A 17057-nucleotide genomic window follows, 5' to 3' on the forward strand; every position below is an offset into this window, starting at 1 on the left:
GAGTCAGATTTTAAAGATTTAAGCAAGATTTGTACATGGGACCATTTTCTTTATATAAGGGATGTGACTTTCTTAAGATGTCACACAAGCATTCTTTCCCATGCTGAGAGTTTATTAAATGTTCTTATGGGACAGAAAAATAAAAACTAAAATAACTTGCATTTTGACTACAGCTTTAAATAACTGATCAAAAAGTAGTATCTTCAGAAGAGATAATCACATGCTAATAAGAATAATCATAGGCAGAATACTAAGATACAATGTTTCATAGAGAAATGAGGCACCTTTGTGCTATAACATATGATTTGGGATGCACAGATCCTGTAGGTCTATTATCCAAATGAACATATAGGAAAAGCACTATTGACAATAAAAAAGACAATATAAATTGCTACTCTCCAAACTAATTATTTTACAAAAGTTTTTTTTGTGCTATACAGAGGTTAAAATTAAAAAAAAAAAATCTAACTAGTAAATTCAGTCTTTTCCTTTAAGCTTCAAGATGGTTATAAATTTCAGTTTATAGAAATATCTTTTGTGGTGATCCAACTTACTCATTTTTTATTTTGCATATAAAACATATTTGATTTACTACACAGCTACTGAACACAATGCAGTAGTTCAAGTAGTATATCTGCACCAAAATTTAGCTTATGTAAGTTATTATTTGACAGTCAATTTTTGTAGGGTTCTATGCTAAAGTGAGAAAGATACCTGAAGAGTGTCAAAGAAAAACACGAGTTATAATTCTGTGGTTAGTAGTCAAACGTGTTACCTTACTCAGGCTGTTAGAAATAAAAACAGAATATTTAATTTGGTGCAGAATTCCATTACTTCTGTTGTTGTTGTTGTTAGTGAAAAATCAGTAAAGTGGTTGGTCCCGCATCCTGCACTGTAACACTGTAACCTACCCTAATAGAGAAGAACTATCTTGGCTCTGAGGAAAAAAATCAACCTCTCCCTTCTCTGACCCTATGGAAAAGAAGCCAGGCTGCCATGACAACCTTTGATCCAAACAGCCTTCCATGGTGCCATCCTGGAGAAACCTAGGGTTCAGTACAGCTGCCGTGCCAGATGCAGACAAAATACAGACCTCTTCACTATAAAAGAAAAGAATTACAAAGTGAATTCCTGTTTCTGGGTGTTAAGCTCCTTTTATAGAAAACTAAGAAATTAAAAGGCCTATGCAAAAGTCGCATTGAATTCAATAAAATTGCTAATCCCTGCATAATTATGATACTAGTAACAACAATGACTAGCAGATCAACAAATAAATCTTCACAAATATTCCTGTTTGGTGTTTTGCCCTTTTTATATAGATAGAGAGCTGGATGCAGAGAGATAAATGAGACTTGCCCAAAACTACAGAGACTCTGTAGAGGAAGTAAAGAGATAGGAATCCCTGGCTCCCATAACTTTTTACTGAAACCACCAAAATGCAAACTTAGCAGTAGCTTGCCATAACCTTATTTGTGAAATCCTGAATCTTTTGTATTTCACAAATTACAGCAAATTGTTTACAATAATAGAAGGTGGAAGTTGAAAACTATCATTTTATAACATGCATAATACAATGAACTTACAAAACAATACTAACAAAGTTGCATCTTAGTAACTTCTTAGGATAAAAAGCAATAAAATATAAGCAACATTTTAAATTAGAACGGCAAGCATAAATTCACATATAATTTGATTAACTAATTATATTCTTGGTTTAAAATTTTGCACAAGGTAAGGTAGTGATCACACTACATTTACAGTTTCTGTAATGTTACAGATTTAAAAACAATGAGCCATGCATAATAAAGAGAAACAGCACTGTTCTCCATTTCTTTGAATGAGAAATTTATCCTTTCACATGTAATTTCCTTTCCTAATTATTATGTCCAGCACACCAGTATTATAAACGAGGCCTTAATCTCTTTACGGCACAGAAGCAGGACTGTACTGAATTATTCTACCATTAAAACGTTATGTGAACAAAATATTCTACCAGCCAATGAAAATATAAAATACACTATGAAATGAATGACTAAATATATTTTGTATCCTCAGGTCAAATTCTAAAATAAAATAAAATATTATTATGTCAAAAATGTGATTGTGGACTGTTTGTAATGTTATTTATGAACAGCTAACTTGCTGCAAAGCAGAAAAAAAAAATCCAAAATTCCAAGCAGGGGTGAAAAACAGAAAAACACTTAAAAATAAGGGTGGGATAGTCTGTAAGAACATCCACATAAGAACAAAATAGCTACGGAATAAGCTTAGAAAAAAATAAACATAAGACAGAACAGTTGATGCTGTTCTTCTAGTTCCCTTACTCTGCTACAGAAAGGAGGACTTTATTCCCAGAGGCTGCATTGGAACAGAAGGAAGGTGAAATTTGTGAAAATTCATCATATTTGTTTTTTTCCATATGATATGGCAATTAATCTGGTTAAGTCTGTTTTGATGGTTTTGGACAGACCATTTCTGGTCATTTTCCATATTTCAGCAATGGATTCTTATAGTTTCATAGTTTCAGGGTCGGAAGGGACCTAATAGATCTTCTAGCCCGACCCCCCGCCAGGGCGGGAGAACAACCCAAAAAAAAACAACAAAAAAAAAAAAAAAAAACAAACACTCACCCTAAAAACAAAAACGGGACTCAAATGAGTCCAGCCAGGTAAGTATCCAGCCTCTTCTTAAAGATCCCCAGGGTAGGGGCCAGCACCACCTCCCTTGGAAGTTGGTTCCAGCTCCTAGCCGCCCTAACTGTGAAGTAGTTTTTTCGGATGTCCAATCTGTACCTCCTCTCCATCAACTTGTGCCCATTACTCCTTGTTATGCCAGCGGGGGCTAGGGGAAACAGCGTCTCCCCCAAACCCTTCTGGTTCCCCCTAGTGAGTTTATAGACGGTCACCAGGTCCCCCCTGTCCAATCTGTACCTCCTCTCCCTCAACTTGTGCCCATTACTCCTTGTTATGCCAGCGGGGGCTAGGGGAAACAGCGTCTCCCCCAAACCCTTCTGGTTCCCCCTAGTGAGTTTATAGACGGTCACCAGGTCCCCCCTCAGCCTTCTCTTGTGGAGGCTGAATAGGTTCAAGTCCCGCAGTCTCTCACTGTAGGGTCTGCCCTGCTGTCCCCGAATCATGCGGGTGGCCCTCCTCTGGACCCTCTCCATGTTGTCCACATCCCTCCTGAAATGGGGCGCACAGAACTGGACACAATACTCCAGCTGCGGCCTGACCAGCCTCGCATAGAGGGGGAGGATCACCTCCCTGGCTCTACTCGAGATGCACCTGTGGATGCACGACAAGGTCCGGTTAGCCCTGCCAACCATGACCTCGCATTGTCGGCCCGTGTTCATCTTGGAGTCAATAATGACACCAAGATCCCTTTCCGCCTCCATGCTCTCAAGTAGGGAGTTCCCCATCGTATAAGTGTGCTGCTGGTTCCTACTACCCAAGTGCAGCACCCTGCACTGGTCTGTATTGAAACGCATCCTGTTCCTTTTACCCATGTTGTGAAGTAAGCCTCGATTTTCTTGTTTCTTTTGTAGCTTATCAGAGTAACTGTAAACAGAGACTGATTTCCTGTCTGGTTTGGTTCTTTAAGGGCATAATCTTCCCACATGCCACTACTTTTTCTTTCAGGTCACTAGGGAGGGATCAAGCGGATAGGATTCATTCTAGAGAACTATGGAGCACCCATAGGAAAGTCTAGGAACCACTGTATCCATATAAAATACACAACAACTCCCTTATGGAGAATATTTTTTGTCCAGAGATAATAACTATAAATATGACTGAGACAAGTTATTTGGAAAGTCAACATAAGAGCTGGGAAGGAGAAAGATGAATCAAGCAGGCAACCTCAGATTTTGTAAAACCATCCTACAACTCCACACTGGAAAAAACAATAGACCAAGGGGACTGAAGCTAATGTCAGAACACTGATTTATCACAAACCCTGCTATATGAACATACTGGGGGGTGGAAAGGGAAGGCGGGAGCGGGTATCAAACATTACAAATAACTGAAAGATGATGAAGGCATACGTCCATATTTAGGATTCTTAAAAAGAAAACAAACTGTAATAATACTAACTAGAACAGGTAAAAAAAAATGCTGTGTTTACCCTAAAACTTCCTTCCCAATGATCAATTTTTTTCCACTGAAAATTATCAAAACAAGAAAGCTTCTTATAAGAGCATCTTTTATGCTCTTCTTTAGTGATATAAAAATCAAACTCCTGGCACAATTCTTCTCAGTAGGTGAAAGCCTCCATCTTTTAGGTCAGCCTCGCTTCCTAACTAGCTGATTGAAACCCCCCCACATCAAGAATTCACTTGCCCTTTGTTTCTTTGGCTTAATCAGTTCCTACACAGAGACCCTTTCACACAGATCATCATCCGTATGTCACACTGAACAGCATTCGAACCAATTCAATCAATGCTCTACTCCCAGTTCCTTTTGTTTATAGAGGATACTGCTGCAATATTGTCTGAATTAGTATTATCAACAGTATTCTTGAAGTTGGATGGTGAGGCAGGCTCAGACACAAGAGTAATTAATTTTTAAATTACTATAGAATTTATGTAGGTTCTTCAACCTATAAGGTTCACATATCTGATGGTTTTCTCTCTTTCAAAAGTATTAGTTTGGTGCCAATTATATATTTCTCTCTGAAGGAAAGTGAGAGCATCTTCTACTTGCTCCTTGATAAATTATATTTGGATATCTTGGTGTTTTGTCCACATTAAGAATTCCGTACAGGCTGCTTCCTGGAATTGGAAACATGAACTGCTTTAGGCTAGGAAAACTGGACATAGATGGAAGATTTCGTAATATTCCCCTCCAAAGCTTCTAGTGAAGCACTTAAATTGAGAAGAGGAGTGATATTTTGTTGGATAAGCCACAAGTTTTTTGCCTTCTAGGTGAGCTGGCTGTAAGCAGTCATCCTTTACAGTGGACAGCACTCCTCCATTTTTGGTCCCTAAACTCCAGGAGGTTGGCACCAGAATAGGGGAACTTAACTTCTTCCGGAGATTCAACTTCTGAAAGGCCTTATATCTTTGCTCTTTTGGGTAATGTTAGACAGAGTGAGAGAAAAACCATTTATAGGGGCAAAGGAGGGGAAAATTTTGTTCAAAATGTTGACCATATTTTTTCTGTGTAGCACTGGAAAGTAGAAGCTAAGGCAACCACTTTCCCAGGAGATCTATAACAGGAACATTACAGTATACCATGCTCTAGAAAGGCACAATGCCAGCTCAACTCCTGCTTCCATGTCTTCAAGCTTACTATTTTAGTAGTATTTAACTGTCAGTCATTCATTAACAAGGACAGTTGCACTATAAAATATATTTTTATAAACTCTGTAAGAATTCCAGCAGATAAGGTTTAGTGCATTTTAAAGTAAACCAGCTAATGTTAATAGTGCTAAAAGCAAACTTGTACAGGCGAAGTCTGTTAGCATAAAGAATAATTACAATAGTCATTGAGTTCATTTTGAAAAGCAAGAAATATCACAGCTATATACCTAAACTGTGAATCCTAAAAAAGCTGATTTATCAAACTCTCCAAGGCTAGTATGCTATAGTATCAACATCCACTTATTTAGAGCTCTTTTACTATTTTTAATCCAATGAAGCTGGAATTATTTCATGGCATAAGGAAAATCAAATCATCATTGCGATTTACCAAATGCTAGTTGATTCACTGTAGCCCACTACAGCGTGACAACCCAATGCCTTGGCATGGGATTTTATCTCTTGTCTGATTTCTGCCCACCATGCATCTCGTGTCTCTGGTTCATCTGAAAGACAAAGTATAAATCAGTTGACTAAGCTGTAGTTACCATCAAGCAGCATGTAATTGAAGTATAATAGACACAATCTATTAAGTGTTTTTTTAATTTTAAATTTTACTGTTGTATTCCTCACATTTTGAAATGATTTCTTTATTTACTTGGATTTATATTTTGGTTATTGATCAAAAGCCATCATAGCTGGTTCATTTAGTTCCTTATCAATCACCAGTTAAACAGGTTTTGTCAAATTACTTGTGTTCTTGCTGTTGTTCCAAAATTTTATCTACTTGAGAGTCATGCTGTTGGGCAGCCAAAAGCCTGAGGATTGTACCTCATTCGCATAAAGCGATGAAGATTGAGTATCACTTATTTTAAGCTGCTGTGAAATCTTCCAGTAATAGCTTTTTTCTCCTGTTAACTACATTTTTGTGTTAAGAAGTATGTAACAACTTTGATAGTTTACCTCATCCCATTTTCAGAACCAAAGCAAAAGTGTGAATTCAAACCATTTTAAGTGTTAAGCTACTAAATTTTAAAAAGTATTAAATAAAGTGATGTCTATTTCTATTCATTAGCACTTTTCCCTTCAATTCCAATATCATACAAAACGTGATAATAGTTTTTAAAAGTGCATTATTCACCATATTAAATGCATTGCTTAACATAAAGCAAAACCATTACAAAATACAACACAATATACTTCTACTAATATTACAAATTCATAAATTCAGTAATGCTACTAAAATGCTTTTATCCAATTCTTTTAAATAGCAAAATAACATACATACATATACATATATACAAAATTTAAGACACTAATCTGGCACATTCTTCACAAACTAAATAGTGTGGTGGGTTTGAAACACTACTCTGTTTTTTCAAGAGTGGTCAGCTGCAGCATATATAAATAAAAATTATTTAAATGATATTGGCAAATAAAACAGGATTTATCCCCCTGGAGGCAACCAGATGCTACAAAGGAATTTGTGTAGGTGGACTCATGGCAGTGACCTCATGGTCACAAAATCCCACTGAAATCAACAGAATTTTGGGCAGACCTTGGAAGACAAGGTTTTAAAATGCTAATTAAGAAAACTAAGGCATATTTGGAACTGTTAAGACAAATACTTTTAAGCATAGTATGATGTATACACAGACATCATACACAAATGCCATATTTACTTGCATAAACACAGAAACATCTTTCCCCCCAAAATTAGCCTTCCAAAATTAGCATGCACACCTTAGGTAGGGAGACTGACATTTCTACCCAGAACAGAAGCAATGAGATTCTGTAAGATGGCTACTGCTTTACCTACTCTTCCCCTCCAACAGTTGCATGGAAACAGGCAGAATCCGGCAGGGGTGGGGGTACAGGGGGTACAGCAGTCAAGTCAAACCCTTCTTTGATTCCTGCTCCATCCAAAGTTTTAAAATCAACTGCCCAGCAGTAGCAGTAGCATTTCTATTTAGGCAGGGTGGAGGGGATCAATTCACTTAATGGCTCATTATAATCTACCTCAGGCATTGACAACATTTTTAGGAAGTGTCAAAAAACTCCGGCAACCTTGACTTTTAAGATATTGACGTGCCAGAGATGGACAGTAGGAGAGCTGTGAGGGGTCTGATCCTTGTTGTGGCAGCACAGCTCTGGCCCCTTCCCGACCGTCTGCCCCCAAGCGTGCATGCCAAGCAATATGCCTTTGCATGCCATGCTCTGACACCTGTGCGGAGTGTTGCCTATCCCGATCTATCTGGTTCCTGCTCCTGATCCTGCAGCGTTAACAACCCACTCCTAATTAAGCCATATTTTTTCAGCAGTTTTGCTATGTTAACTACACCTATTTCATAGCCCTGAAGACTGTTTTACCTCTTTTCAAAATTCTAGATTCACCCATGAAGTCGTCTTCAGCAGCAGCAGCAGCTACAGTTGAGCAGCCAAGAACTGCTGACAATTCAGGTATGAAAGGGTTAAAACTGTAGTGTTTGGCTAGCAAGAAAGGGAGGGCGAGTGAGTTGAAAATTAGGCTGTGGCTCTACTGCATGCAGCCATAACTCTGGAAAAAATCTATTTCCCCCTTTATTCTGCCTTCTCCCCAGAAAGGCGTGTCTTATTTGAGGCAGTGGGGAGGAGGAGAAGGAAGGTACACGTGAATATATGGATTTTGTTAAGCTCATGCTTGTGCAGTAAAGTGAAAAGGGCAATTATTAGATGCTTGGAAATCTCCGAGTCAAGCCAAAAGTACCACAAGGCTGAGATGATGTATGTAACTAAACTTACTGTAACTTTGGGTTCGGAATTTGCCATCTACACTTGTAAAGCAAATTAATGTGTAATTATTTTTCTTCTATTAATCAAAAGCTTAGCAGAGTATAGTTTGGAAAAAAAATATACTGCATTCTGCTGAGGATTTTACCATTATATTCTCCAACAATTGCAGATTTTTGCCACTTGTAGTCATAGTACTGAAACAGGTCTGTAAACATTCTCCTCAGGGAAATCTTATAAGCAAAGATGGGGGGGGGGTAGAAGGGAGTGAAGGGGTGGAGATTTTTTTGTTTGTTTAAAGCATATAAAAACATTTCAGAAGAGTTCCCCACAACAATTTATAAACAGAACACATTTGGGACTTCCTGACAATTACATGCCACATTTCATAACATTTCACTATGTTTACTGAGAAAAACTCAAATTACAATGCATCACATTGTATTTTTTTAATGATTACAGTGAATAATCTTGTACATTTTTAGTGACAACAATTTAATCTATGTTATGTTTTCACTGATGGGAAAAATCAGTTGATGCTGAATTTTAAACACAGGAGATACGTCTCATACAGGATCTGCAGTCAAATCCTCAAACTAGGTCCCATACTTTTTAGCAGTCAGAGGCTGGAAATATTATAGACAGCTCCTTCATAGACTAGTTTAGGCTGAGTACTATACCAGCCAAAGTAGAGGCAAAGTCTTTAAGTAACAAGACATAATCTAAATGTGCCACCTCTGCTTCTCCATGGCTGGAAGGGGATTTACAACAAAGTGAGATCCAAAATGAGTTAATATTAAGAATATTTCTCTACCTAAAACTAATCGTAGACAAATAATTATTAATGAGTATATCTATCACAGCTAAATATACTAATGTAACAACAGAAAAGCCAGCATATGCAAAACACTTGTGTGTGTGGCTATTTAGCTACTTTACTGCAGTTCCAATCAGTTAGACTGGACCACAGATAACGAGTTAAAATAATTTTAAAAACAGTATTTTCACTTTGCAGGGGCAGAAACAAAGTGACCAGACTCATGATCCTAATATGAGTTTCACACAAAAGGAAACCAGCTTTTACTAGCACAATCCATTTCCCTGTGTAGTCAGTTACTGAGACAAAAACATGTAAAGGGAAACATGGAGATATATGTACAGGAAATAGAGAATGAGGAGGGGAAAGAAATGAATATGGGGGTGGGGATGGGGGACATATTTTGCTGAGAAAAAAAACTAGCAATAAATAATCCAAGCAATAAGGTTACAAAGAAACACAGATGAGAGAAGTAAAACTGAAAAAGAAGGAAGTAGTCAAAGAGAAATAGGCAGGGCAAAAATAACTGTGACGGGTCCCAACTTTGTTTCTACATATTATTTTCCCCAGCTAAGAATTTGTGTATTTAGATCACAAAGTTTAGGAGTCAGCTTCCAAGGAAGATTGCATTATAATAATTTGCTCACTTCGGCTAACTCTATAACACTGTACACTGAAGGAGAGGATGTATTAGTTATGGGATGCTCAACCCACATTTAACCCCCGATACTTTCCCCAAATTCCAGTCACCGTCAGAAATAAGATAAAAATATTCACCCACTGTAATAAAATGTATCTGACTAAATTTTCATTTAAGAAAAAGTGTTTCTCCTGCCCCATTGCTTTCAGTAGGAAAACCCAGCCAATTAGCATGGTGAAAGATTAATGAAGGCCTAAAAGGATTAAGAGATTAAAAACAGCAAACAGTTTATAAATACATAGACTTTTTGTGTAAGAAAGTTTAAGGTAAAAGGGTTTACTATATTTTTCCCCAAGAGGCCACATGTGAACCAAGAGAGTTGATATACGCATGTGTGCATGAGTGCGTGCGTGCACCCACCCACACTGTATATGCACACAGTATACATGAACTTACCTTTGCATAGTAAAATAGAATTGAAGTCAGACACAACAATGTTGCAATAATAATTGATACAAAACACTGAATGCAGTGCAATGTGTAGCATTCATATTTTTCTGACAAATATTTTCACAAGCAGCCTTTTTGACACATGAGCCACACAATTCCACACAGGGATGCCATTGTAGCATTTACAAGTTTAGTAAAGCTAAGGATTTACATAAACAATTAGAGGAGTAAAAAAAAGCAGGATGGCATGTGTCCAGTACACTCCAAAATGGTGTCTGTTGTTTTGTTTTTGGCTAAAGCAAAAGCTTAAAGAACTAAGGGTTTGCAAAGCAGATTCAGCAGACAGTAGCCAGAAACGGTGGGTATTTTGGCGCATGCTTGGATCAGGTGACAGTACAGACTGAAAACTATGGCAGCTCACTGAAATGGTTACAGAAAGTAATGGCCCTGGATTCTAGGTGGAAGCAAAAAGGCAAGCATACATAGCACTCAATCACAAGCTTTTTCTAGCAAATCTATTAAATAGTTTAGCAAGGATTACTTAACACTTGGAACACAAATCTTTGCAAAAATCTATTGCTATTAAATTATTTTAGAGCAAAAGTTAATATTAAGGTATTAAGATTATTTTTATTAATGTTTCAAAATTAGAATGTTTATAACAAAGTGGAAACACTAATATTGTTTCTAGAGCTGAAGACTTGAAAACCAGTGTTATAAAAGGGAAGGTATTCTTTATAAAGGCAGTACAAATAAAATCCCCCTATAACTGAAATTTAAATTTACTATTTATTGAGCAGTTTTGGACGATATAAAGCAGAAATAGCATTATAGATTATATTAAAAACGTATTTAGTCACTTCAGGACACAATTCTTTCCTTTAAAAAACAAGATTGGTTTCTGCTAAACTGTTTAGAGTCCTAGTAGATTATCCTGTCTTTACCACCCTGCAGTTCTGGTAAGGAGGTATACAACTCTAGAGTCTCCTCAAGATAGGACCATTAGATCTCTATATTAAACCAGCTCTCAGACTCTGGGCTAATGCTTCCAGGGGAAGGGGCTGTTATTTTGAATCTAAAAATTTAAACTTTTTTTTTAGATCCTTAACTGCCTTCAAAGTATAAACCAAATGTACACTGATGTGTAACTGTAAGAAATAGTCTCTTATTCTAGCAGTCCATGCTTCAGAGCTATTGTCACACATGGTCTATGGAATCAGATGTCTGCTGAGCCCGCAGGCAGCCAGAAACAGTTGCTGATAGTCTCTCAATGGAGCGTAAATATTGATTTTTTTTAGTGAATAATTAAGATTATCATCAAGGGTATGGTCAAACATATGTTTGCAGAGGTATGGTCAAACAATTTTGTAATGACTTAAGAAATGGTGGGAGAGCTGTAGCTGCTCCAGAGCTCTGAACAGCTGTTATGCTGTAACTGTGACAGCATAACCAGGTAGCAGTATAAGTGTAGCAAAACTGCTCCAATTAACTCTGCTTCATGCAGGATCAAAGTTGGGGAGATTTAGCTCACAAACGCATGTAACAGTTACAGCATAACAGCTGCTGTGCACTTCTGAGCAGCAGCTCCTTTTTCCTCAGACCTGTTCAAAATGTACATTTGTCAATGCTCTAAGAAAGAATAATCATACTCAAGATTTTTAGTCTATTGCAAGAAGTTTCTTGTTCTGGTGTCTCAAAAGAGTGGTAACTTGGGACAGTAACATTTTTTAACCAATGGATCTTTCATAACAAACAGCCACCCAATCACACCAGTTCTGGAGCGGGGGACTCAGTAGCAATGAAAGCTACTGCGGTCCCACAGTAACCAGAACTCTGAGCAAACACTGCTAGCTGGGCTTGAGATATGCGATTCTGGATTAGCGGGAATTATGCTCCTAAATATGGCCAGATATATTTTCCATTCCCCCGCTGATAGGAGTAGTTAAGTTTCTAAAATTTACTTTAAATATCGTATTAACTGTACTGGTACTGGGGCTTATAACCAATACTGTCCAATAGTATACTCTGCAACATACACCACTGGGGAAATAAAACCTCTCTTGTGGTTATAGAACCTCTCCTCATTTCCAGCCTTGAAGTAGGGACTTAGATTTCCATTTGGCCCTCAATGGTAACACATGCATTATGAAGACTATTTTCAATCTAAATCTTTGAATACTAGGTATTCTCACCAGATACAGGTAAGCTTTCAAAGAGTCCAACCATCTGAGCGGTATACAAATATATACAAAACAGTTAGTTAGATGCTTTTGATTGAATTTACTACTGAACAAAAAATCTAAAGCATGTCGACAAAGATTTTCAAAGCCACCTCAGATTTGAAAAAAAATCTCAGCCTATATCCTCAAGGCTAAAAGTTGTGAAGGTAAAACATGTTTTTTTATGATACAGAAACAGAATTAATTCTAACTGACAAATGCAAAGTCTAGAACGTACTAAAATAAGGAAGCATATCAGCAAACAGAGAAGCATAGAAAACATAATATGCTCATTCTTATAAAGCTGACACAACAGGCAAAATATTCAGCACAGCTAATGGTTGCGATTTCTCTGCTGCCATGTGAGATCAGATAGCATTCCCTGCCTCTTACTCCTGAAGTCAGAAGTGCTATTAAGCAACAAATTCCTCCATAGGGAGAAGTCTTGCTGAGAAAAAGTAACTTGCTCAGCCAATTAAGCAGCAGCATAAAAATCTAGGAACAGTGCATTCAGACATCCTAGAAGTCTGAAGGATATGATGCAGAGTAGAAGATTTGAAAGCAAAGAAAAACTCTTAAATCTTACTACATTCCACACTTCTTTAATACTCTCTTACTAAGTACTACACCACCATATTTATAACTCAGGCAAAAGGAAACAATTCAAGTAAGAATACTATTAATGAAATGTTCATAACATTACTGCCCTGGCTTTTGTTTCACAGGGCACCATGATTTAGTGATTGTCTATGACAACTGACAAAAGAGAAGACTGCTCATCTTAAATTGCACTGACTGCAACAATTACATTTTCTTGCTTTGGAGCGATATATTTTATTGGACCAATTGCATAGTTGGGAGAGATTTCAGCCAAACTTTCAGACACAAGGTACCATTCCTCAGATGAAGTGAGGTACCCTGTGCCTAAAAGCTTGTCTAAAATCTCTTCCAACTATGCAGTTGGGCCAATAAGTGATATCACCCCCAAAAAAATTCTTGTCTCTCATATTTCCTTGACCATCAGAACTACGTAATACGAACACTCTCATTTTCTTTTTTAAATTTTATGCTATGGAGGTAAGGGTGCTTTTTATCTCCCTTTCTAAAATCTCAGTTGGCAGATTTTTTTCAGGGATTATGTATCTTGTCTAAAAATCTACAGGAATAATTTTCCAACAAGTACATTTAAGGTAAAAAAGTACCTTTTTGGCTCAAGTTTTTCCTTAAGAATTTCTCACAGACATTCTAGAGATGCTGGAAGCATTTTAGCCTTTATAAACTGTGCTCAAAATAAAAGTAAGAACTTAAGTCTATTGCTGACAGGGTCTGTCAATACAAGGCAGGGGTGACTGCATCCTTCACCTGAAGGACAGAAAAGTATTCATCCAGTACTCAACATATTACTGCTTGACACAGGCAACCTAGCCATATATTATCCTGTATTAAATCTTCCATTTTTAGTTGAGAGGTTGAGATTACTGAAAGTTACCATGAGCCAAAACACAGTATCCCCTTGCCTCTGATCATTTTAATCTTTGTTATTCTGGGTATGACACAGACAACTCTGGTACTGCTCAAATTAATCTTCTCCTGGCAATCGATGAACTCGCAGTATCTCAAGGTTGCTGGAAGACTAAGTGAGGAGACAGTTAGTTAAATTCAGTCTGGTTAAGACTATGGTGGTACGTTTGTTGGGATAAATAACTAAAAGGGATGTCAGGATAAATTGAGTAATTAGCTATACAACGCAGGAGTCAAGTTAAATTTCCAGCTGGTACTTAGGTAGCAGATATAGCCCAAGTCAACTCCCTGTGACCACTGATATGGCTAAGTAGTCATGGCTATACTTTTAGATGTATATATTGCAACCACCTTCTATGCTTTGTCACATACAATGTGCTATGTACCTGGGCTAAACCCATTTAGAAACTACAGCAAACCAAAAATTCAATAGCCCATTTGCAAATATTAAGCAGAGTCTTTTTATAATCATATTAAACCAGTAATCTGGTACTTGTATCAGGTGGTGTTGGTTTCCACACTGATTTTAAAATATTGGCTTTGTCCTATAAAACCTCAAAGTAACTTGAGGAAGGATTTATGCTTAGGTTATTCTGTGCATATTCAGACTGAGTTTGAGAATGATGAGCAGCAGTAGTGCAGTACCCAGAAAATTTTCAAGGTGGTTATTGTATATTATCTATTCATGTTGTTGTGCTTACTGATGTGATCTCAAGGTAAAAGATTGGACTGTTTTGTGTGCCACTTTTAAAAGCCTGTCAGATACCAGGAAATAAACAAGCAGCTGTGCAAAGAAGCACATACGTGCTCACTTACTGCACAATAATACCAGTAAGAAAACAAATCAGTTATAATTATTGTTACGTGATGCCAGATAGTGTGAAACAACACTTCAATATTAGCTCATGTACTGAAAAGGGTCTTCATATGTTCACATCTTTATCTTCTTTGCACATATAGAGAATCTTTAATTTTGTATGTCTTCTTAAGATTTGCTACATTTAAAATTGAGGGAAATTTTAAATCACAGAGTTCCACATCAGGGTTTCTTTCTTTTTTTCTTATAGTAACAGAAATAAAACACAAAAAAACCCTTTTCACTGTAAAAAAAATTTCCCTCCAAAGCTGTGAACTTCTTGGGATGACTGCCTCAGAAGTGATGGATCTTTTCAATTATGCTGGTCTCTTCTGCAAACTATTCTCAATGTAATGAAAACTATCAATTTAATGCATTTGTTCAGATTATAATAATTAATGAATTTTTATATAACAACACATGCTATTTTGGAAAAACATGATGAATCAGGTTCAAATCACAGCAGCACAAGATGTGGACATATAGACATGTGACTTGATACCTGACTTCCTGTTTTGTTTTATGGAAATTTTTGTTCTAATAAGTTTCATTATACCACTATTTCACTGTATATTTCAAGTTAAAATCTTCTGTCCTTAAATAGATTCATAATACAGTCTTCAAATGTATTTGCATAACGTAATGCAAGCCCTCATCCCCCCCCAAATTTAAAATGAAGTTCAGTTTAAGAATATGTATCAACAACTTAATATGCATTACATTATTCAAAAGTAAAAACTAATCCCAACCATGTAGTTGGTCCAATAAAAGGTATCACCCACAAAAATACTTGCCTCTCACATTACAGGAATGTAAATATTACCAAATTAGAGCATTACAAACCATTACAAATATATATACAGACATAGATATTGATACTTGTGGGCTCAGATTAGGTAAAAAAATATTTTTAAAGATGCATTTGGTCTTTTCAGCTCCCTCCCTTCCCCACCTCATGGCATTAGTACAAAGCAAACATTTTTGAAGAGCCTTATCTGTGTGGCTTTTATCTCTGAATTTCCTGGGCTTGTAAAGCTTTGTTTTGGGATAATTACAACATCATGGTAATGAGATTTATCCTTGGTTATTAATACATACTCTTAAATTAAATTCCTCTTTAACATGGTTTCTTGTTGTTGGGAATTTTCAAAAACTTTTAATAATAAAGCCATATCTTCATGTTTGTTTTAATTTTTAACTTCTATAAGAAACTTCTAGGGCAACTGAAAGTAGCCAAACCCAATTAATGAGTGTGATCTGGCAAAGAACATATTGGTTTAGAGCAGGGGTATCAAACTCACGTGGAGCCCTCGACTGGATCTGGGCTGTGGGGGCTCAATGTGGGCTGAATCTGGCTTTGGGTATGGGGTGGCCATTGCAACAGTAGCAACAGCAACCACTGTGGTAGAGGCCACTGCAGTAGCAACAGCAGCAATGGGACAAATGGCTGCAAGGCAGGCAGCTGCTTGCCCTGGTGCAGCTGCGCAGAAGCAGCAGGCTGGGCTCCCATAGGGCAACCAAAAGCTGTGTTACACAGCCCTTGCTCGCCCACCTGCCACTGAGAGCCATGCCCACCAGGGCCCGAAATTGAATGGCATGCCCTCCTGTATCCTGGTGGAATTGACTGCAGAATTCCACACGACAGACAGACTTCAGGCTGCATGTTTACACATCCTTGGTTGGAGAGCTGCTGGTAAAGCAGTAAGTCCTCAGTATGAGGTTGGTTTTTTTTGGTTTTTTGTTTTTTTTGGTGTTACACTGTATCTGAGAAGCCTTTGCAGTATTTGTAGGGTTGCCAACCCTCCTGGATTGGCTGGGAGTCTACTAGAATCTGCATCAATCTCCCAGTGACTACTAAACGCAATCCAAGAGATTGATAGTGTGAACAGGTTGAATAATACAATTAATGACATTATGTCACACTGGAAAAAATAATCTCCCGGGATAGCTTCAGTCAGAGTTGACAACTGTAGGTATTACTTGGTTAGTTCTGTCAGCAATGCTTTTTCAATATTTGCAGTAACTGATATAGTACTATGATGTTATAGGTAGCTTTTAAAACTAGTATGCAGCCACAGAATCTCTAGAGAATACTAACAGGCCCAATAATCAGCCCATGAGAATTCTTGACACATCCTTCATACCCAGAAGTCATGGCAACCAAAGAAATTGCTAACAAGAAAAAGCAGTGATTGGTTGATTTACTTCTGATGCCCCAGACTCCCCAGAACAGATGGCCTAACCCTTCTGGTAACCTGGTATACAATGATACAACGAGAAAAATAATAATTCATATCACTAATAATTTAAATTACTTAACTTGATTTTTCCAGTGTATACACAAAAGTGTAAGCATTGTTACTACACTGAAAATTTAGCATCCATTAATTTTGCTGTTATGATCATTTAAGATGAAAAGACTGACATGGCTGATTTTGTAACGCTTTTGTAAAATTTTATAATTTTTAATTATTTTAATGCAAATTAAT

At 37.2% G+C, this 17057-nt stretch overlaps 1 protein-coding gene across 16 annotated transcripts in view; it reads right to left on the reverse strand.

The window, feature by feature from the left end:
* Positions 1-17057, reverse strand: part of C2CD5 (C2 calcium dependent domain containing 5) — a 116512-nt gene that overhangs the window by 51170 nt on the left and 48285 nt on the right. For 8 of the 16 annotated variants that reach the window (XM_025208530.1, XM_025208537.1, XM_025208533.1 and 5 more), the window contains 2 exons: positions 5688-5802; positions 1005-1100 (listed from right to left, as the gene is read on the reverse strand). In XM_025208530.1, coding sequence (XP_025064315.1) covers positions 1005-1100; positions 5688-5802 — 211 coding nt within the window. Of the gene's footprint in view, positions 1-911; positions 1101-5687; positions 5803-17057 lie in introns of all 16 variants that reach the window. The other 8 variants (XM_025208532.1, XM_025208529.1, XM_025208527.1 and 5 more) reach the window with 2 other exon arrangements.

This window comes from Alligator sinensis, unplaced genomic scaffold (genome assembly GCF_000455745.1).
Source record: "Alligator sinensis unplaced genomic scaffold, ASM45574v1 scaffold517_1, whole genome shotgun sequence".
Taxonomy (NCBI): Eukaryota; Metazoa; Chordata; order Crocodylia; family Alligatoridae; genus Alligator; species Alligator sinensis.